We start from the raw sequence: 24,393 nt of genomic DNA, 5'->3' as shown, positions 1-24,393 counted from the left end.
GTGGGTGTCAAAGCTGTGTAGTGCAAAGTATCATATACTACGACGTGGCTGTGACAAATCTTCTAATATTAGTTTAACACATTGCCTGGGCTGAACAATGCTATAAATATGTTCTGTGAACAAAGAAGAACATTTTAAGTACAAGTAATGAGATGTGACAAAAACCTCTGCAAATGGATGGCAGTGTTACAAAGAAGATGAACAGTTATGCTTAAGAGTTGCATTTTAAAAGATTATCTGTGCATCTATTATTCCTTTACATTATACTTTTAATTATTAATTTAATGCTAAAAAAAGAAAGAAGGTATGACACTGGCTTAGATTGTTTCTTCTGTAAAACTGAAATACGGTTTGGTACTGTAAAAAAACCTTGAAAAGTCTAACAGTGTAGGTTCGCATTTAGAATTAGAGCTGTATAGTTCACAATAAAAGGAACTTTTATTTTCTATTAAGTAGTCTTAAAGCCAATAAATGGCTAGGTCTGCTACCATGAAAATAATAGTTTTGTCTGGATCTTTGTATAAGAAATTCAGCACTGTATCTAAATTAAGTTCTTTCCTAAAAGTTTTAGCTGTAGTATTATCAGACCAGCACTATGCCAGTTCTAACCTTGGACCAACGAGGAATTTGTGCTGGTTTTCTGCAGGGCGCTGTGGTTTAACTTGACCCAAAGATCTTGCTTCAGCCAGGATTTTGCAAAAATAGCCTCATTAAGTGATATTTATTTAAATGATTTTATTTTCAAACTAAGTTTTAGACAGAATATCAAGAATATTAAGCATAAAAGTTATGCAACGATTCAGTCTTCCACAAATAGTCAAATAGTATCGTAACAATAACTTAGTAAAATCAACAATAGCAAAAATATTGTTTTTTTTAAACATTAAACATTTTAAAGTACAAGTATGTAAAATACTAATTGTTTCTTTAAAAACATAATATTATTTTACTTGATGATTTTTCTGTTTCTTACCATTGATTTTACAACTGAGATGATCAAAAATGAGTCATGAAATTTGTTGCCTTGTATGTATATGATGATTGTGTTTGTGAGTGTCGAAGGTTTGTGGTACAAATGATATGCCCTGTCACGGAACAGAAGATAGCATACACAGGTAAAATCTGAACGGAGTTTATTGAAGGACACAGGTTATTAGCAGGTCTCTTGACTTCAGATAGAACTGGTGATATGGAACTGGGAATGAAAGTCTTATCTGTTGCATGTTATGGATAGAAGTGGCTGGAGGACTGGAGACTGGTAGACGCAGACGCAGACGCAGACGCAGACGCAGACGCAGGCTTGGGAACGTGTGTAAGAGTCTGGTGCTGAGGGCGTGAAGGATGGTGTGGCGGATTCTGTGTCACCCTGATGTAACACATTTTTTGGGCCTAAGCTATAAAATGCTATGTATTCACGCATTTACGAGAGCACCACGACGCATGCGTTTGGTGATGACGCAGGAGCTGGCGTTCTGACATTTGACCCGGAAATGCAGGGATGTGTTTACAAGCATACAGTAGGAAGACTCACACTCAATATAAAACAGTTCATAACTATGTCTGCAGATTTCGACACAGAGGATTAATTGCATGAATTGCACAGCGTGAGCGTGCGTCTTCCTCTGCTTGTAAACACAGCCCTGCGTTTCGGGGTCATATGTCAGAATGCCGGCTCCTGCGTCATCACCACACGCATGCATGTGTCCTGGTGCTCTCATGAACACGTGTCGGAGACTGATACGGAAGAGAAGAAATTGTTGAATAAAGACGTTATTTTGGGGGGGGGGGGCAAAAAGTATTCTCGCCGCTTCATAAAATTAAGGTTGAACCACTGTAGTCACATGGACTATTTTAATGATGTCTTTCCTACCTTTCTGGGCCTTTAAAGTGTTAATTTTGTTAAAATTTGACTAAATGAGCATTCAAATTTATCTTATTTGATTATTATCTTATTTCTTTATCTTATTATATGTTGCAGAATCACTTAGCCTTATACTTTCCCTCCACTAGTGCTTAAACCAGATGCTATCTATACTGTGGGCCAATGCAGTTACTTTACTTGACTTTTTTTTTTACTTCATAAGTTATGTCCACTAAAGTAGGCTATGTTGGTAAACTATATCTCTAAAAATATATTTGCAGGGTCAGTTGTCTGACAGTTTCAGTATACGTAGTATATTTGCAGGACAGCTGTCTGTTCAGTATACTTAGAATATGTGTAGGCCAGCTGTCTGACGGTTTCAGTAAGTTTCTATTCACCAAAAGCAATCCCACAGGTCTGGGTTTGTGAATGCTTTAATAAAACAAAATACAAAGAAAATGCTTTTGAATGAAAAGAGCTGAGCAAAATTTAAACATAAAGATAAAACATAAAGATAAGATAAAAACATAAAGGATCCTATCTCCTACTGTAATCTTAGTTATATATCTGCTGTCTATAAGCACTATTGAAGTTAATAGTGAGCTAATTCAAGCCTTGGCATGTCTTTAACCAGAACACCATCAAGTATTTTAAGGTTGAGCATGCAAGCTCATCGATTCAGCAGAAACCAATCAGCCATCCTGTGCCATCTAGAGTTTCATGAGAATCATGACAGAACTTTGTATAATTATAGTTATTGTTCTTGGTGGGAATGGACCCTTTAAGTGTCACCCCCCTTTTTTTAAATATACATGAAAATGCACATTTCGACTTTAAATGGTTGTAATTAAAGAATGCTTTGGAGGATAGACGCAAAATTGGTCTTGTTTTAAAGAAGACATTTGGCAAATTTTTGTTGAAGTAAAATAAATTAAGAAAGTGAAACAAAAAAAAAGTTATAGAAGTTTGAGTTTATGAAAATGTACAATGTAAAAAATTTAATTATTCATATTTTATATAAAATATATATTTTTAAAACCTGGCCGACTCTAAAACTGCTAGAAAATCAAAGCCAAAAATCTGAATAAGTTGTGTTTCAAATTTTAGGTTGATATCTCAAAAAATGAGCTTTCAGTGAGATTTTGTTTTGGCGCAGTACCAAACATTTTCACTAGGTGACAACCAGACTCCATTACTGCCCATATAAGGGCGCCTTCATTTCCATATGCGTTATTAAAGACATTTTAATATCTTTTTTCTAAAATAATTGAATGGATGATATCTTTTGAACTCTTGACATGAAAACAAACTGAGGTTTCAACCATTCTTTCATGATTTTTCATGTTCATTGCTATTTCAAAATAAAGGTCTGAACACACCTTAGGAATATGAAAATATTCTTGTTGCAAATTGATAAATTACAGCTCCTCTCAAATTTATTTTGTAAATCATTCACCAAATATGAAAACTAGAGTTTGTAAGCTTTCAAATGATATATAGTTTGTCAAGATTAGTTTATGTTTATTATAGGATATTACTGTTTTAAATATGTAATGATTTTGGGCCCACCGGTGGGCCGGTGACACTTATAACAGGTCCGTTAATTTATGATAGCATGGACAGAGAACACGTTTCACATTTCAGTATATCATTATTGTCAATATCAACTAAGATAATTAATTTTATTTACCAAAACTGGCAATGATCCATTGAGGTAAAAATATTATAACGCTTTTTGAAGCTGGATTTGACAACATACGTACTGTGAGAAAGGTCTATTCTTAGCCTTGGACTTGCACAGTTATTGACTCTATTGCCTTTGCAGAGTCATCATTGTTGTTGGGATTCTCACCATGTGATTTTAGGGCAACATTAAACCAGGAACTCTAAATTTGTTGGGCTTCTTTTTGGTGTAATTTTGTATATTTTTGAATTATTTTTAGCCATATTTATTTCTAAAATACTTTGGTTTGGTCTGTTGCTCAGCAGATAGGGTCAGGGACAAATGATACATATTTAACATATCAATAAATACTAACATATAAGCAGCCCAATTTAACCCTCTGATGGTTTACGGGGTCTTTTGGGACCCCAAATGACTTTTACTCAAATAAAAAAAAAAATTCCCTTTGTCCAAATGGTATGAAACCTTCAATGGCTCTCAACACTTTCTAGATCTACAAAAAAAAAAAAAAAAAATTGGAATGATATCTGTTTTTATGTTAGCGTGACAAAAATTGTGACACTCGTGGTCATCAAAAATCAGAAACAACGCAGAACACATCGGCAGAAATGGCACAAATAAAGTGGCACACTTCCACCAATGCAAAAAACATCCACAATGCTAAATTATATTGCTCACAACACGCGTGTACACACACACACACACACATATAGAGGAATACATTTTTGAGACTATAAAAAACTGTTCTCTTATCATTTGTAAAATAAAATCATCCAAAATGCAGTACCACCACAAAAATAAATTGGTGACACTGACACATTGAAAATGTGCACACACACACACATTTGTAAGGCTATAATTTGTCAAATAAAATCATCCAAAATGCAGAACCAACACAAATATAAAGTGGTGACACTGACACCGACAATGTGTACACACACACTCTCTCTCTCTCTCTCTCTCTCTCTCTCACACACACACACACAGGAACATTTGTAAGGCTATAATTTGTCAAATAAAATTATCCAAAATGCAGTACCACCACGAAAATAAATTGGTGAGACTGACACATTGAAAATGTAAACACACACACACATACACGCATACACACACACAGGAACATTTGTAAGGCTATAATTTGTCAAATAAAATCATCCAAAATGCAGAACCACTACAAATATAAAGTGGTGTGGTGACACTGGCACATCGACAATGTGTACTCACACACTCTCTCTCTCTCTTTATCTCTCAGACACACACACACACACACACACACACACACACACACACACACACACACACACACACACACACACACACACACACACACACACACACACACACACAGACACACACACACACACACACACAATTGTGTGTGTCTAGAATCTAGAATTAGAATAAAAATAAATGATTGAAATAAATGATAAAATCTTAAGACTCCAACATTTCTCTTTGTAACATTTTGTTCAGGTTTGGTTCTAATCATAATGTAACATTATTGAAAAACTGTTTTTTTTTTTGGTACAAAAAAATGCTAAACTTTGACAAAAATATTTTATTTTTGTTATAATTGTGATTTTATAATATTTAGATATGAATCCAACTGAATCCAACTTGTGAAAAGATATCTTTCAGGTAGTCTAATAGCAAATAGCATATACTGGAGCTCTATAGCCATATAGTGGTTAAAATTATTATTTTTTATTTTAAAACTGCATTTTCCAAAAAATGGTTACAATAAATGTTACATTAAACCGTTTAAAATGATCTATGTTATCCCCATGAATGAAAGTTAGAAATCTGGGTCTTTTATAAAGTGAATTTTACATCAAATGCTGTTTTTTTGTAAAAAGGCTATTTAAATATTTATTTATTTATTTATAGAAATTAAAAAAATATCATAAATTCTCCAAAAACTGCACAAATGTTGAGTAAAAACATTAACGAACAGAATAAAATTACATTTGTAAAAAAAAAAAAACTATAAAACTATAAAAACTATAAAAAGAATGTTATTGTCTGGGGTCTCTAGAGACCCCAAAAAACTCAAGTGTAGACATAAATAAAGACCATCAGAGGGTTAAAGTAGGCATCAAAGCTGCTACTGTTTTTTTTTGTTTTGTTTTTTTCAGCCTCTGTTCAACAAGCTATTTTATGACTCATCATTAGTGCTATAAGACCACAGTAGCATTTCATGTACAAATATAGTAACATAAATGTCTGCAAAGCTCACATGGAACCTTTGAACTGCTAGGTGTCAATTATTCATGTCAAAAACAACATCAGCTTTATCAAGTTGTGGTATTGGTTTGGCATAAAACTGGTTGTAAATAGCCTTATATCCGCTCCATCATACTAATTGTTTTTGCGTGTGAACACAATCTATCACAACAGCATTTGTTTCTTCAATCTATCTTGAAACATAAACTGAAATTTGAAATCAAGAAGTTTGAAATCGCACCCATACTCTTATTCTTATTTACTATTACTCCACTAGTATAGCCCACTTAAAGGAGTGAATGAAAATGTGTGAGCAAATTCAGACACAGAGTGTGTTGGAAGAGCTGCTGCTTTTGCTTAGTTTGTGCTTGCTGTTTAATAATCATTTGAAACTTAGCAAATTGGCAGCACAAGCAGTAGTAAAAAGATTGATCTTGAACTCTGTCATGGAAAGTAGCATGTATAAACCTTAATTAAAATTTTATAATCAATTAAAAAAGAATTTATATCTGTATGATATTACGCTGTACCCACATTAGACCAGCGGTTTGGAAACCGGCTAAATGGATGATTCAGCTGCGGTGCCATCTTCTGCGAGATGCAGGAATTCATTCGGCATAACCCTCACAGTGCATTATGGGTATTCTCTAGCCGTTGAGTGTACATCAGTACACTGTTATGTACACTAAAGCTGTGCGTTATTAATAGGATTGAATGAATGCACTCATTAACATCCACTGTGATTTCAGACACCCCAACAAATGGCTGTCCATTTGACTAATCCCCATGAAACTAATATTTAAGGTTTAGGCCCTGGCCACCATAAAAATGACTTAGGACTTTTTGGATGCAGCAGTGGTGGATGAATCCATCCAAATCCATTCATAACTATGTTTGGAAACCTTAAAACTGATGTAAACTTGATGTACAAAACATCAATTTCATTCTTATTCAGAGAAATACGTATTCTCAGTGACAGCTATATGTAGGGCAACATCTTACACAAATTCAGCTGTTATAAACAAATTAATATATGCATGATCTTTTTCCATCATGTTTGGACTTTGTAGGCCTATGCTCAGACTAATGCTGCCTTCATGTGCTATCAGAATTATCATAAATACGAGTTTTCTAGTTAAAAATTGGACATTAATGCCCTCTCAAGTCATATTTACCACTGGGAAGTTCGGTAATCATTTTGATACCCAAGTTCCCGAGATGGGTGGGCCACTATCTTTAAACATGGGGGAGGATAGTTTTTCAGCGTGTTTATATATTTATTTAATATTGGATATAGGTTATTATATTTTAAAATATATTACATATTTTAAATTTTTTTGAGCATAGCGGTGTAGTTATTGTATAGTTGTATAAGTTTTCTATTTGCCTTCTGTTTGTTGTTGTTATCTAATCAGGTGCTGGACTTGGAGGTTTTTGCCTACATTCCCTTTAAAAGCAGGCGCGCTTGTTCCATGGCGGATTGCTATTATAACGGCGGATTTGCCAGGCGCACGCCAGGAGCGGTTTACAGCCGAGGAGACCGACGTTCTCGTCAGGGCCGTAAAAGACAGAGAAGAGACATTGTATGGGGATGGGAGAAACCCACCCAAATTAGCTTCGGTTAAACAGGCCTATAATAATTTGGGTAAATGTGTAAGCTTGATTTATGCCTATTTTTTCACATCTTTATGGACACCACAATGATTTCCCTTGTGCGGTAATAATTTTCCTTGTAATTATGTATGATTTGCAAAAATGGGAACTGCTGCCTGCGTCTGTGTAGATGAGAGAAGCAAAGTGTATGTGCGTTGTGCACACGCTACATTACGGCCAAGAATGCGCCCTTAAAATAGCATCTGAATAACGCGCCACTGACTTTAGACTATGTTTTTCCTGGTCTGTGGCGGAATTGTTTTCTGCAAAATGGCACCAGGGAACGTTTGCGCCGGAACACGCCTCCTCTTTTCGCTGAACCGCCCCCGGGAGCGCAAGTTTATTCCCTAATTTACCGACACGTGTCTGTGGAGGGAAAAGTCCGCTGTGCGTCGGGTGCAAAATAGGAATGATACATGCGTCGGTGTACAAAGTCAATCGCAAGATGCAAGATAGGGCCCTTAGTGTCACGGATTCAGCAACACCATCACTCCAGCCATCAGCACCAGATTACCACACTCCGCCCACTCGTTCACCAGAGTTCTGATCACCTGCATGTCCTCATCAGCACACTTTATTTAGACCGTCATTCCCTTCATCTCATTGTCTGGTCCCGTCTACGACAAGCTCTACAGACCCTACCTGCATACTCACCTGAGAGACTTACCTGAACTACCCAATCCGTCTTCAGTCTTAAGTCTGCCATCATCTGTTCCTCGTCTTCTGTTGTGATCTCCTGTTCGTCTACTCACCAGCCATTCACCTGCACAGAGAAACACTGTGTCACCAGCCAGCTAAGTCTGCATCAAATCATCTATTGCCTGTTGACTTACCTGTGTCGCCTCCCTGCTTCTCATCCACTCCTGCAAATAAAGTTTTATTATTAATCACTTACCTCGTCTGTCCTCTTCTGTTTATGACACTTAGCTGGTTTTGCAGCAAAAGGCAATGTGTTAATGCATTGACTAAAGTGACGTTTTTGAAAATAAGACATTTCACTAACTGACAATAACCCTTTCATTGCCATTAAAGTGAAATTACTGAACCTAAACATAGGAGCCTGATTAAAAAAAAATGCTAATTTAAAAGAGAAATGTCAGATGGATTTAGAGATTTTTGCAGTCAGATATATCCCAGGTATCATCCATTCATTCAAGTTAACTCTCTACCAAAGTCATTACTCACAATGTCCCATCCTTGTCTCCACCCCTGAACTCGCTCCAAGTAACCCGTGAAATGATCCAAATTAGTTTTTCTCAGCTCCTCAGCTCCCCCCTTACTGCTGACTCTCTCCAGCTCTCTGGCTTTGCACCTCTTCACCACCAGTTCGGCTTTGTGAGGCGGATCCCTTGGCTATACCTCAGGCCTCCAGGCCCACGTCTCCACCTTGGCTTGTCAGCCCTTTGGCTTCGCATTGGCTCCGCCAGGCTCCCATTACTGCTTCAGTCCCTCAAGCCGGTGGCAATGCCTTGGACTTCCGGGCCTGTGATGTTGTCTCGGGCGGCGTCTTTTCATTTTCTCTGGGGTCTCCACCTTGTTCAGCTCCACCTCCATTGGCCGGCCCCCAGGCTCTGTGTCTCGTATGCTTACCACTGCTATAGTGCTGACACTTACATTGTATTCAAGGAAAAGAATTTATCACTTCAGGCATTCTGGGAATTAAACCCAAGACCTTGGTGTTACTGCCTCCAATTTCTAATGTTTGAGCTACAGGAACACAAAAGGAACTCACTCTCATATTTTCCCATTTTGTTATTATTTTGAAGAATGTCTTACAACAATATTTTACCCTTAGGGGTACAACAGCTTTTTACTGGGGAAGTAATTGGAATAGTGTTTTTGTTGGGCAGTGCATTACTGGTATATCTAATGTAGGGTGTTTACCTTAAAACATACAATACTTTAAATTTGAGACAGTATTTATGGTTCATTTTCACTGTACATAGATTTAGGGGAGTGCAGGATAAAAAAAAAGCATGGAAAAGTGTTCATTCAAATAGGCTGATAAGATAAACGTTCACAGACCAATATGCTAATTCTGTGGAGTAGTTTTGACAGAATATGTGTTAAAAAAATAAAAATAAAAAAGAAGAAGTGGTGGGTGTCTACTCCTACTGTGGAAATTTGCTGTGGTGAATTTGTTCCGTACTTTACAGTACTGAATTAAGAAATCTTAGGTCTGTTCGCCTGTGACCATCCTAGCTTAATGTCTAAATGCAAATTAAGACAGATCAGGCTTAGCAACAGTTGCAAGAAGCCTATAAGTCTATCAACGGACAGGTGTAGAACTGCCTTTAAAACATATACTGTAGGCATTTTACAATACAAGAGAAAAGGAAATGCATTCAGACCACATAGGTTTTTGTGTGTGTGTGTGTGTGTGTGTGTGTGTGTGTGTGTAGGCATTTTACAATACAAGAGAAAAGGAAATGCATTCAGACCACATAGGTTTTTGTGTGTGTGTGTGTGTGTGTGTGTGTGTGTGTGTGTGTGTGTGTGTGTGTGTGTGTGTGTGTGTGTGTGTGTGTGTGTGGTGAAGCCAAAGTTCTCATGAGAACCTACACTGTGATAAAAAAACAAAGTATTTACATGTAACCTTATTCAGCACAGTTTTTTAAAACAGATATAACAATATTAAAAGACCTGATCATCTTTCTGTAGTTGCGTTGTTTTTTTTCTCAGAAAGGACCTTAGTCTTTACAGTAAGACAGATTTGTTAATGTTTGTGTTGCACATTGACAGCTGATTCTAAATGAAAATTACAATTGTTTATAAATCAGAAAAAACAAGGAAGTATTTTTTATGTGAATTTTATTAAACAATAAATCAGGGTGTTATTGATTTTTGGCCATATAAAAACAGTATTACAAAATATAAATAAAAGTTGTTGATGTTGTTTTTGTTTGCCAAAACCACTCAGTATACTTGTCTGCCTGTAAACATAAACATACTTTAGACTATTATGGCAGTAAGTTTAAATGTAGTGTTATTACAAAAAAATAAATAATAATACTAAAAGAAAAAATTAAAGTTTTTTTTTTTTTTTTTTTTTTTACTGAGAAACACTCAATTCATGTTAAATGTAAATTGTGTGGGAAGCTGTAACTTTACTTGCAAGTAAAAACAAATTGAACTCCAGGTTAATTATGGAATATGAAGTAGTTAGTTAACTTGTCTGTATGATTTACTTGATACTTGATTACTTGATACTTGATTGAAGAGAGATGATCACTGTAATGCTTGACACAATGTAAAAAAAATAAAAAATAAAAACTTAATGTAAAGACATACTGATGTTTATTTTGTCAGCATTTTATTGGAATGTTTAGGAAGGAAAGTTAGTGTTTTGTCTGGAGATGAGTGGTTCTGGATAAATGCAGAGATGCAGAGAGACCAGTGCAGGATGAAAAAAAAAAAGCATGGAAAAGTGTTCATTCAAATAGGCTGATAAGATAAACGTTCACAGACCAATATGCTAATTCTGTGGAGTAGTTTTGACAGAATATGTGAAAAAAAAAAAAAAAAAAAGAGAGAGAAGTGGTGGGTGTCTACTCCTACTGTGAAAATTTGCTGTGGTGAATTTGTTCTTTACAGTACTGAATTAAGAAATCTTAGGTCTGTTCGCCTGTGACCATCCTAGCTTAATGTCTAAATGCAAATTAAGACAGACCAGGCTTAGCAACAGTTGCAAGAAGCCTATAAATGGACAAGTGTAGAACTGCCTTTAAAACATATACTGTAGGCATTTTACAATACAAGAGAAAAGGAAATGCATTCAGACCACATAGGTTTGTGTGTGTGTGTGTGTGTGTGTGTGTGTGTGTGTGTGTGTGTGTGTGTGTGTGTGTGTGTGTGTGTGTGTGTGTGTGTGTGTGTGTGTGTGTGTGTGTGTGTGTGTGTGTGTGTGTGGTGAAGTCAAAGTTCTCATGAGAACCTACACTGTGATAAAAAAACAAAGTATTTACATGTAACCTTATTCAGCACAGTTTTTTAAAACAGATATAACAATATTAAAAGACCTGGGGCCTGTGCCATGAAGCCGGTTTAGGTGGCTAGCCAGCTATGTTTCAGTTTAGTTTCCGCCAACCCTGGGTTTTAGGTACTATGAAAGTAGCTTGGCTTTAATCGGTGTTCGTTGCCATGGTATCTTACGCTGCACGGCTAACCTGCTCCGGGGCAGGTTATGTTCTGGATTCAAGATCTCAGACTGAAGTTTGACCAATCAGCTGAGAGCAAAGAAACATATAGGTGACGTAACTTATTCCAAGTGTCTGTTGCAATGACTTCACCTTTTCTTCCAAATCCGGTGGACATCTCAGCGCAAATTGTTTGACGAGCACTTCGTAGAGAAAGAGTTTTTAGCCAGACAAAATCCCCTTGCCTTTCCTGATAGTTATTTGTATGAAAGATACAGATTTTCCGCGGAAGGAATGTCTTATCTTTGCGAACTTCTTGAGCCGCAAATAAAGAATTTAACACGTCGAATTCATGCACTTACTGTACCTCAAATGTTGCGTTGCGTTTTTTTTTTTTTTTTTTTTTTTTTTGCAAGTAGTACTTGCACGGTGGGTGACGCACAGAAGCTATAGGGGAAAACACGGTTTGTCGAACCATTCGAAAGGTGGTCCTCGCTCTGCAGGAGTACATGAAAAGTTTCATTAATAGTGTTCCCCGGACATTTATCGACCATGTCCATAAAAGAGGGCTTTTATAAAATTGCCAGTAAGATAGGGTGACATCACATGAACACTTTTTTTTAAGCAAATTTCACAAATGTACTATACAATATAATACATGTTAAGAATTATTTTGAATCTTTTTTTTATTATTCTTCTGTTAATCTTATGATAGGATTCCCTAGAGTCATTGCAACATGTATGCAGTCTATTGCTCCAATCTCCACTGCTCTAGGGGAACATGAGGCAGATTATGTTAATAGGAAGTCCTATCACAGCCTTAATGTTCAGGTAGAGATGATGTGAATATGTGAGATGATTATTTTCTGTGAGATGAATCTTTAAATTAATAGTAACATTAACAGATATAACAATGATTTACTAGGCTAAACATTTCATCTGCAGACGACTTGTGGTCATGAACATATATGATCAAGTTTGGATGCCAAATGGCCTGGCTCCAGTGCTTGACTCACAAATTTTCCATGAGTCTGTGTTGTGTCAGCGCTTTGAGGAAAGCGAGTTAAATTTGGTACAATACAAAACACTGTTAATTTGAACTGAGCTAGAAAAACCTACACAATAACCCCCTATCATGACCCTCAGACAGGGCCACAGCACCGCTTCAGTGTGGCCCTCAGTAAAACCAGAGTGAAGATAGAGATGACCTTTGGCATCCTAAATGCATGTTTCAACTGTGTTCAGCCCTTAAGAGTCACCAGAGCGGGCATCAGAGATAGTGGCTGCATGTGCCATTCTGCACAATATAGTCACCAGTAGAAAGGAGCGAGAAACAACACAAAACCAGCTTCTCCCCGATGAAACTGACCCGATCACACTTGACTACCCAGCTGGTGCAGATGTAGATGCAATCACCATACAATATTACACTTAATAAAAGCACATTGAAACTGCAGATATGTCTCAAACTGTTTTATTGGTTTTGTGGGATGGGAGGGAGAAAGAGAGCAAGAGAAAGTTGCATTAATAAATATTCATACTAAAGTGTTACTTGGTTAAATAAGTTAAACATACATACATACATATATATATATATATATATATATATATATATATATATATATACTGAGATCAGTTTTATCCAGCTGTTTGATTTTGTTTGGAGCCTCCTCAGCTCACAGTCAGCTCCTTTAGTGTGCAGTCTAGTTCAAGTCTCCTTTAGTGTGCAGTCTAGTTCAAGTCTCCTTTAGTGTGCAGTCTAGTTCAAGTCTCCTTTAGTGAACAGTCTAGTTCAAGACTCCTTTAGTGTGCAGTCTAGTTCAAGACTCCTTTAGTGTGCAGTCTAGTTCAAGACTCCTTTAGTGTGCAGTCTAGTTCAAGACTCCTTTAGTGTGCAGTCTAGTTCAAGTCTCCTTTTGTACAGGGCCCTGACTGAGTCTGTTTCCACCTGAAACATAATTCCACCACAAACATGATCATTACAAGTTTTCTGGAGGCTCATCAAAATCACAAAAAGTTCCTTGACTTCCTACAAACACAGGACTGACTGTAATTTATGTCAAGGGTTTTAAATCCTTACACATTACTTCTGAAGGCCATTGAGGTAGAGGCCTCAGTTTCTGGGGCAGGTTGTGAAAAATCCTACAATAAAAGAGATGTGTAAGGGCCAGTCCCTTTTTTATGCCACACATTCAAATGTTTGCCATAATAAAAAGCCCAGTGCATTCACATCAGCAACTGTCTGAGAACAGGTGTCTTCATTTCCTCCACCCTAATAAATATAAATAGGCCAATGTAAAGCATAAAGCAGGTTATGTTTGGTGTTCTGTCTTCTGCATACTGACCTCTGTGTGGGAGACTGTGTGTGTGTGCTGGCTTCAACAGGGACACTGTATTTCCCTCTGCAGAACATACAGTCAGCCATATTTAAAACTTAAAAGTAGTAATGTATTGCACACGTGCCCAGTGTTACTTGCTTAGAGGAGCCAGCACCAGGGTCAGACTGTACAGCACCTGTAATCCCATCCATAATCGGCCGTCCCTTATTGCCTACTCAGAGCCTACTCCTCCGCCAGTGTATTCTGGTTTTCTGAATTTAATTCTTTATTTCTGTTTTCTGCAAACAAGTGTTTGTGATAAAATGTTCACAAAAGTAATAAAAGGTTGTGGTAAATACTCACCACTTTGAATTATATTTTTATATTTTGTCTTTATCTGCTGCCAAGAACATTTGGAGTTGGGGTTGCATCTAAAAATCAATGAATATTATTTTTTCTTAGTACCGGTACATGCACATTTTTATATATTATAAAAATAGGCTATAGGCTATATTACACATATAGGCTACACATACATACATAATTTTACATAAATATAGAACGTATTTGTTTAACTTACACATTAACAATCAGCAATCTTTCTCCAACAGTCTTCTCTTGCTTTGGCAGCAGAGACCGTATTGTTTCGAGCTTGAAATACATATTTAAATTCATTTTAATTATGAATGATTATCTCTTGCTCCTCCGCGGAAAAATCGCGACCCTCGATTGGTTGTTCAGTGTCGACGTCACTCTTTACGCGCGCGTGGAGTAATCATAGCTTGAGGATCAAAGCCTGAGTTGACAGAGAAAGTTGATGAGCTGCATCATGGTACCAATAAAGCCTGATTGCATCGGTTTGGTTTTGTCAACTCAAAACTTATCCTGTAACCCCGAGTTTGTTCAGCTACCTTCATGGTACAGGCCCCAGATCATCTTTCTGTAGTTGCGTTGTTGTTTTTTTTCTCAGAAAGGACCTTAGTCTTTACAGTAAGACAGATTTGTTAATGTTTGTGTTGCACATTGACAGCTGGTTCTAAATGAAAATTACAATTGTTTATAAATCAGAAAAAACAAGGAAGTATTTTTTATGTGAATTTTATTAAACAATAAATCAGGGTGTTATTGATTTTTGGCCATACAAAAACAGTATTACAAAATATAAATAAAAGTTGTTGATGTTGATGTTGTTTTTGTTTGCCAAAACCACTCAGTATACATGTCTGCCTGTAAACATAAACATACTTTAGACTATTATGGCAGTAAGTTTAAATGTAGTGTTATTACAAAAAATAATAATAATACTAAAAGAAAAAATGTAAGAATTTTTTTTGTTTTTTTACTGAGAAACACTCAATTCATGTTAAATGTAAATTGTGTGGGAAGCTGTAACTTTACTTGCAAGTAAAAACAAATTGAACTCCAGGTTAATTATGGAATATGAAGTAGTTAGTTAACTTGTCTGTATGATTTACTTGATACTTGATTACTTGATACTTGATTGAAGAGAGATGATCACTGTAATGCTTGACACAATGTCAAAAAAATAAAAAATAAAAACTTAATGTAAAGACATCTTGATGTTTATTTTGTCAGCATTTTATTGGAATGTTTAGGAAGGAAAGTTAGTGTTTTGTCTGGAGATGAGTGGTTCTGGATAAATGCAGAGATGCAGAGAGACCAGATCTTAGTGGCAGATGCAGATGAATCTGCGACTCATAGTAAAAGGCAGGTGCATTTGGACAACTTCTCTTGGCTGAGCAGACCATGCTGGGTTGTGGCCAAGTTCTGGATCAGGCCCCAGAAGTGTTTGAAGCTGATGCCTTCTCCATCTTTCACACCCATTTGCTTCAGCACTTCTCCAAAATGATCCGACTACAGGAAAAAAAAGAGAGTGAAAATCCTCACTGATGTTCATATTCTGTCAAAATGTGCCCCATTTAAAATGTTTTCTTTCTCTTTTGCATTTGAACAATTGCACTTGATCGCCCTCATGTGGCTGTTGGTTTGTCTGTATTGCTCAGTAATAAACATTATTTTGAGCCCCCCCCCTTTTTATGTTCTTTAATAACTCCGCAAGTTCAAGTACAATGAGTAGATTCAGGCTTTCAGTTATAATCTTTAAATATAATCTAACCTAATTAAACATTGCAATGCTTGCATAATCATATATACAAGATTGATATTAATTGTGTGCTAATACATTTTTCTAAATCTGTACAGTGACAGTCTATATAATTTTCTTTCTTCTGTTACTAACATGTCACAACATGAACTGTGAGCACAATTACATCAACACTGAAGTACAGTTCAAATGTTACAGTATCATTTACCTCAGAGCATTTGCTCTTCATTCAACTAAAATAAATACAAAATCTTCTGTCACAGGTTCTCCCTGAAGCTGTAGAAGGCCTGCCATAACATGATCTAGTACCGACTGTAACTGAAGAGCAGGAGAAACTATTTAGATCAACGGCAGCCACCATTTTGCTCCCTGAATGGAGCCACACCCAGTGTCCTTCGCAGGCTCAACCTGAGTTTAAACTGATCTGTGTAATCAGACCACGCCTCTATCTAAGGCAACAAACTATGAGAAACAGTCTCTGTGAAATCAACCAATCCTTCACAGAAATCATACACAGGAAAAATGTTAAATTATGGTAAAATGGCAGCTGTGGTTACCAGAACTTTACTATAATAAATATGGTTTATAATAAATACCCCCCCCCCCCCCCACACACACACACACACACACACACTACACCACCAAAGTAGCATGTATTTCTAAAACAATGCAAAAACATTGAGTTAACATAAGCTATACAATTAATACTTTTTATATCTAAAAAATGATTTCACTGAAGCATTTTCACATTTTCCCCCATTGAAAGGATTATCAATTTGTTAAGCTGCAGCTTAATACAGTCACCAGACATGAGTAATAACAGTTTTTAAGACATTCTTATCTGATGGAATGAATGAATGAAAACATGGGTTTTTACCTTGACTAAGGTTGGCATCTGGGAGGAGAGAAGATTCTTGAACTCATCTACCTTCAGCGTAGGCCGATTATCAGGAGAAGCAGCATGGAAGTTTGTGACCAAGGTGTTAATGGCCTTCTCAAGGTCAGAATACTGTAGAATTAAGAGAGTACAAGATGTTGTGTACAGATAGAGACAGATAATTATAAGAAAAATATATAGGTGGAGGTTCTGCTGCTTAAAAATGTTTCATTGAAAACCAAAAGGGTTTCATAGCATGATGTTTTAGGAGAACCTTTTTCAGTTTCACAAAAATGTTTCTCTATAGTTCTTTAGAAAATCACCCATGTGTTGGCACTTTAAAGAACATAGAAACATAAAACACTGATCTGGGGAGAATATAATGATCTTTTTTACTCAATGTCTATCATAATTCAAATGGAAAATGTAGTGCAGGAAACCATCTCTTAAATTACAAAAACAGAAATATGACGATCAGCACTTTTTTTTTTTTAGTATTTAGAAATTATTTATTTAGTTTTGATATGTTAACATCTGTTGCTTTGTCTTTTATAATGAAGAACAATAAACATTCAGGCTGAAACAATCATATGCGCTCAGTTTTATATTGATCAATCAACTTCACTCTCTTCAAAACTATCTGAGCACTATTAAAGGAGTCTGTAAACTGTGGGTATTCAAACCTTGCTCCCTCTCACACAATTATCTAGATTCTAAAGTACCTGAAATACCTGCATGTCAGGCCATGACAGCCTGCCCTCTGAGCATTATTTATCTAAGCTGAGCCTTTTATGACGGAAACCATTTCCCTGTTTTGTTAAGACAAAGGGTTAGGGTTTCATTGTTATGGCTCGAAATACATTTACTGTACACTGTTGAAATAATACATAAAAATCCTGTGGCTACAATAATACAAAATTAAAAAAGGGTTAAAGGGATAGTTAATTTTTTTGTCATTTACTCACCCTCCTTTTGGTAACCAGACAGTTGACTGCACCCATTGACTTCCACAGTATTTTTTTTCCTGGAAGTCAATGGGTGCCGTCAACCATCTTCTTTTGTGTTCAACAGAAGAAAGTAATTCATAAAGGTTTGTAACAACTTAAAGGGCGAGTAAGTAATGACAAAATTTTCATTTTGGGGTGAACCATCCCTTTAATATCTAACACTAATTGCAGCCTTGACCATTCACAACCACCCTGGTCTCACACCTTCGTCTTGAGGCCTCTCTGCCAATGCACAACAACGCAAGAGTCTGATTGATTCCCCGTGCTTTCCATTTCTACACAATGGCTGTATGTCAAAACCTAGTGAGCTGCCTGCTTAGACAGCATTTTTTGGCTATCATAGGCGCGACGGGGGTGGTTAGGGTTGGAACGCAGGCAGCTCACTAGGTTTTGACACATAACCATTGTGTCGTTTGAATAGATAAAATTGCGAACATTTCATTGCAGCGATGGTCTCGACTCATATGGCTTGAATTATCTGGCACTATTTCTAAGATTCTTTCTTTGTTAGGGTCACAGGGCGAGTTTCTGCATTCAAAAACAGGGAGACTCACTCAGCGCAGCGGGATGCCAAAGAACGCACGTCCTCGAGAAGAGTTTTCGAAAGTCGAATTTCTTTTCAATCTACATGTCCTATAAAACGCGGTGGTTATTACACGAGACATAAATAACAAAGACAAAGACACGTACGCATAAAAACAACCAACCAACCAAACAACCAGAAAATAGCACAAACGAGGTGCGTCAGTGGCACTTGGAGTTAACTGCTCATACAAAAAGGAAACAGAAGCAAAGATCTTTGGGGGGGGGGACACTTAATAACATTTATAGAAAAAAGTTTTCTTGTTTTAGTTTGTTTGACAGCAGAATAGCATCTTGACACCGTTTCGGTCAAGTGCGGAAGATTGACCGAGACTGACAAACGCAAAGTTTCAAGAGAAAAAACCGACGAAACGCAGATTACGTAAAACACTCATAAACTGCGTGAACCCCAATTTAAATGTAAAAGAGCAATCACAGATATGTAATATAATGTACACCACATACCTCTGCAGCCATTTGAAGTGAATTTGTTTTATTTTCTTGCCACTAGATAAACTTTACTGTTCCCGTCGTGCAGTACTCCTACTTTACACTCTCAGCGTCCCATCGCTTCTGTCACATCTTGGCTGACATCCTGAATCCTCCCACTCAGGGGGAAAAAAAAGGAAGAAAAATCAAACCCACCTTCCGTGTCAGTGACCGCTATGGGAAAAATGCCTCCTGTAACTTGATGCTTTAGGACAGTAAACCTAACGGGGCGGAGTCGATCGGGTTTCATATGCTCCACACTCTGGAAAAAACTCTGGAAAACCAGGTTTCCGTATGACACATTTTTGTTGATGGATGAAACTATTGGAAACTATTAGGCCTACTGCTCCTTTGGGAACACATCTGGAAGCTCTCAGGATACAAATTCCTTTGCGCAACAACAGGCCTCTACTTCAGAACGTGTGATTAGGTTTGCATTGGCCTAGTTTTTAGTCGTGTGGCATGTCGTAATCGTATTGTTCTAAAAAACTTATAAGTTAGAACGTGTTAAATATTCAATGTGCAGTTTTGGTCAGCATTACTATACATTTTTCATGAGATTCTTTCCAGGAAGCTATCAGAAATACTCTATAGATTCCCATTGAGCAAGGCGTGTCCCTGTACAGATCAAAATTCACTGACTGGCTGTCTTCCTCTCCTTGTTTTCTGAACAGTTCTGGTTATGCACAGGCAAGGGCATGCTTAGCATTTTGGGTGGGTGCATTGAGATTACGAGAGATGACACTCCTTTGACAGCATTACAGCAGCACATCACTACAGAATATAGGGCAGCATTGTACAGGTGCAAAAGCACACAGATTTACAGATAAACAAACTGAGCAATGAATTAGTCAGCCTATCCTCATCTCCAAACAGTTGCACAACCCTCTTGTGCAATTTTAAAAATGGTAATTGATAACTAGTAGTGGGCTTTGTATAACTGACTCACTTACACAAGAAGAATTACACACTCACACTATCATATGAGTATTTCAGGTGTTCAGGGACCTTTTTACCCATACACAGACACACACGAAAATGGATTATAATTTTAAAGTTAAGGCCTTAATGTACAGTTAAATATACTTTACATGTGCTTTAGTCAATACATCGAAATAAGTTAATTTCTTAAAAGCATGACAATATTATTAAGGCATGATTTAAAATGTACTTTAATGAAAATAAAGATAAAAGATATATAAAAGATATACATCTTTATTGTATTATTAATTAATAATATATTATTTGCAAGTACAGATATACTTTTAAGATTAGAAGTACACTACAAGTGCACATTCAGTTCAATTATTAAAGGGATAGTTCACTTTGAAATAAAATTTTGGTATGTTTTAGCTTACCTCAAGGGCATCCAAGATGTAGGTGTCTTTGTTTCCGCAGTAGTTTCAATTTTGATATTTTTAGGTCAAACCGTTCTTGTCTGTCAGTCATATAATGCAGGTCTATGGTCACTGTCTCAAAACACAAGCACAGAGTCCAAATTAAAACAATTCCCCATCGTCCAAATTAAACAATTCCCCATCGTAAGTACACATTGATGGCCTAAGACACGAAACGAGCGGTTTGTGTGAGAAAACGAACAGTATTTATATCGTTGTTATCTCTTGAACACAGCACACGTCCAAATGGTCTGACGGCGCGGGCGGGTATAGATATATAAATCGATGTCGCCTTCGCTACTGCAGTTCATTGGAACGAAACCGTAAACCATAAATACTGTTCGTTTTCTCACACAAACCGCTCGTTTCGTGTCTTAGGCCATCAATGTGTACTTACGATGGGGAATTGTTTAATTTGGACGATGGGGAATTGTTTTAATTTGGACTCTGTGCTTGTGTTTTGAGACAGTGACCATCGACCTGCATTATATGACTGACAGACAAGAACGGTTTGACCTAAAAATATCAAAATTGAAACTACTGCGGAAACAAAGACACCTACATCTTGGATGCCCTTGAGGTAAGCTAAAACATATCAAAAATTTATTTCAAAGTGAACTATCCCTTTAAGCACACTACTTTTTCACAATGGAATACAAAGGCCATTTGTTTCTGTCTTATGAAGTTTTTTTGTAAGTTGTCTTTAGTGCATGTTGATTCTGGTTTGTTACTGAACAATGTCCATTTGAAAACATCAGGGTTTGGCCCCATATTCAAGTAAATTGTAAATGGTCGCAATTTTTCTGTTCTTTTTCCTTGCTATATTTGTATATTTTTTGGGTGTGAGCACAAACAGCAGTGTTTCTCACTGCAGATGTTAGTTTCAACTCAGTGCAAGTCTACATTCTTCACATACCACATTTTTATGGCAAACTGGAGGTAAAACAGGCAGTTTGCAAATGGCAGTCTACCTCAAATGTAGCATACTCACAAAGAGAACAAATGTACTTTGTATGTACAAACTCGTGTTCATACTTGTATGATTGTGATGCATAGATTATGCATGCTTCAGAGTCCAGAGTCAAGTATTTGCTCATGAGTGTGTCATCATCATCTGGTTCAATGGGTGCTGCACTCTCATGGCTAACTAAACAGACAATAGAATATGCACTGTTCAACCACAACATTAAATCCACTGACAGGTGAATTGAATGACATTGATTATAACAGTACAATGGCACCAATCAAGGAGTGTGATATATTAGGCGGCAAGTGAACAGTTGTTTCTTAAATTTCAAATGTTGGAAGCAGGAAAATGGGCAAGCTAAAGATCTGAGCGACTTTGACAAGGGCCAAATAGTGATGAATAATGGCTAGTCTTGTCAGGTGTTCTTAGTATGCATTGGTTAGTACATACTAAAGGTGGTGCAAGGAAGGACAACCGGTGAACCAGCGCCAGGGTCATGGTCACCCAAGGCTTGTTAAAGCATGTGGGACTACTGAAAAACGTAATGCTTCACAATGCAACTCACAGTACATCACTGTTTGCTGTGTATGGGGCTGTGTAGCTGCTGACCGGTCAGAGTACCCATGTTCAAACCTTGTTCAATGCCAAAAGTGCCTACAATGGGGATTGTTCAAATGCCCATTGTTCAAATGCCAATGAAAATTGATCAGAAATGGTTTGAGGAACATGACAAAAAGATCCAGATGTTTCCTTGACCTCCAAATTCCCCTGTGATTGAGCATCTATGGGATGTGCTGGACATGAAAGCTTCAGTGTAGGTTCTACCAGGAAGTCTCTAATGTCACATCATTAATTAATCACATCGAGCAAATTAACTCAACGCTATATAAGTCTCACCTTACTCTCTCATTTGCTGATCATAGGTGACCTGGCGAAGTAGCCCTCCATCTTCCCCACCACCACCACCACCAGATTGGCCCATTCCTCCTGTCCGAGGTTGGCCAGCTTACATCAAGACATGGACTAAGGACAAAGACATTTGTGATAGGACTGTAGCTGACACAAATTCATATGTAATTGTTGAAAAATCTTTCAGAGAATAAAATTATTGAATGTTTATCTGCCTACTGAGTCTTTCTGGTACAACAACAAATTTGATCCATGGAGGCCCCACCTCACAACTTGCAGGGCTTAAGGCCCCGATATAGACTCACAGTGAAGTTCTTTTTTGTTCTTCACTTTGGGGTAAAAAGAAGTTATAAATACGTGACCAGCGGTATACTATTTGTGAACATCCCGATGCTGCCCATGCTGCTGCAAGTAGCGTCTAAATGAATATGTAAAAATGTGCCGCACTTTGATTTTAACAAAATAAACAAACTAAACAGCAGTGAGAAAACATCAGTTAAGAAAGCATCTGATCATAGCGATGTTGATATGTTTGCATCAGATCTACAATTCAGCACTCCAGTCAAGTCACGTGACTCGTCATGTTTATTTACTCATCAATGCTTTTACTTGCAGACATCTGACCTTGACAGACTGGACAGGAGACATGAAGATTTCCATATCATAAAAAGGCAGAGCCCCAGTCCCCTACCTACCTATAACATAATTGCCATGGACCAATGGGGGTTCGAAGGTGGTTACCAGCCATAGTGAACTTTTCGGAAAGTAACATCACACCAGTTCATTCTTCGATTTTGTTTAAAGTATATCGGTGCCTTTAAAGGATCTGCTGCTAATGTCTTGGTGCATCAGAGCTGAGGGGGGCGCACACGATATTAGGCAGGGAGTTTTAATGTGTGGCTGATCAATGTATACAACATTAAAACCACCTGCATAATATTGTGTTGCCAAAACAGCTCTGATGCATTGAGGCATGGACTCCACAAGACCTCTGAACATGTCCTGTGGCATCTGGCACCAAGACATTACCAGCTCTCTGCAGAGTCATTGAGGTCCAGCTCCACCTCTCTGGACGTCTGATGGGGTGGAGGGATAGAGTTGTGGTGGGTAGGGTTAGGGTGTGGTTGGATGTTCTAGCTCCAGCCATTAAAGGACAAGTTCGGTATTTTACACTTAAAGCCCTGTTTACAGATCGTTTCTGATGAAATAGAACGGTTAAGATTAAAATTTGGACACATGCTGCTGTCCCGAGAATTTTAGGTTTATTTCGCTTTCCCCCCCCCACCTACACAATGGCAGCCTATGGGCACTGGAACAATCCTTCATAAAACGCATCAAATTTTCGTTTACAAAGACGTGAAACTCAACGAGTGGTCAGGGGTGTTCACTGATATGCTCACAAAAAAATCGCTGCAAAAGATGCTTTCCAACAGGTGTTTTACCATTCGTTGTAAAACTGTGGATCTATTTTTCCAAACGTCTCACACCCGTAGATTCTTCCGTTGAGAGCTTGAATAATAGACACTCCAGCCCAGTTGGTGGTGATAATGCACCTTTGCCAATTGCAAGCAAACCACTGGCATTTAATTGAATACACAGAAGAAGCAGAAGAAGACGCGGCGGAGTAATACCGTACCTCACACAGCTCATCTAATACAAGTCAATGGAGTTGGACAAAAACTACGATAAAATTTTAATCTTAACCGTTCTATTTCATCAGAAACTATCTGTAAACAGGCTTTAAGTGTAAAATACCGAACTTGTCCTTTAAGCCCAAATTACATTCGCTCCTTATCGTTAGACGTCTAGTGAGGGGGAACTAGACGTAAGCTCCACCCATTTGTTCTGCAGTGAGCAGCGTCTCTTAAGTCCTGCAAGTTGGGAGGTGGGGCCTCCATGGATCGGATTTGTTGGGCCAGCATATACTCAATCGGAATGAGATCTGGGGGGAATTTGGAGGCCAAGGCAATACCTTGAACTCTTTGTCATTTTCCTCAAACATTTGAATATATAGCTATATTAATTAAAATATTTTGGGGAAAATAGCTTAAGCTAAACCAATATGTCATGAAAATATTAGGGCCAATTTTCTATTATTTTTCATTTTGTAGCTCTTTGATTTGGACTTTATTTAATTTCAAGAGCTTATGGTTAACATTTCTTTT

At 37.4% G+C, this 24,393-nt stretch overlaps 1 protein-coding gene across 1 annotated transcript; it reads right to left on the bottom strand.

The window, feature by feature from the left end:
• Nucleotides 1-14,949: 14,949 nt before the first annotated feature.
• On the bottom strand, nt 14,950-19,634 carry s100v2 (S100 calcium binding protein V2). Its single transcript, XM_084422808.1, has 3 exons — nt 18,932-19,634; nt 16,878-17,009; nt 14,950-15,750 (listed from the first exon to the last, which is right to left on the bottom strand). The coding sequence occupies exons 1-3, from the start codon at nt 18,941-18,943 to the stop codon at nt 15,592-15,594; spliced, it is 303 nt and encodes a 100-aa protein (XP_084278934.1). The 5' UTR covers nt 18,944-19,634; the 3' UTR covers nt 14,950-15,591.
• Between the last annotated feature and the right edge of the window lie 4,759 nt (nt 19,635-24,393).

Source organism: Rutilus rutilus, assembly GCF_951802725.1.
Source record: "Rutilus rutilus genome assembly, chromosome: 11".
Taxonomy (NCBI): domain Eukaryota; kingdom Metazoa; phylum Chordata; class Actinopteri; order Cypriniformes; family Leuciscidae; genus Rutilus; species Rutilus rutilus.
The sequence above is the reverse complement of the archived record's forward strand: the minus strand, read 5'-3'. Positions and strand labels throughout refer to the sequence as shown.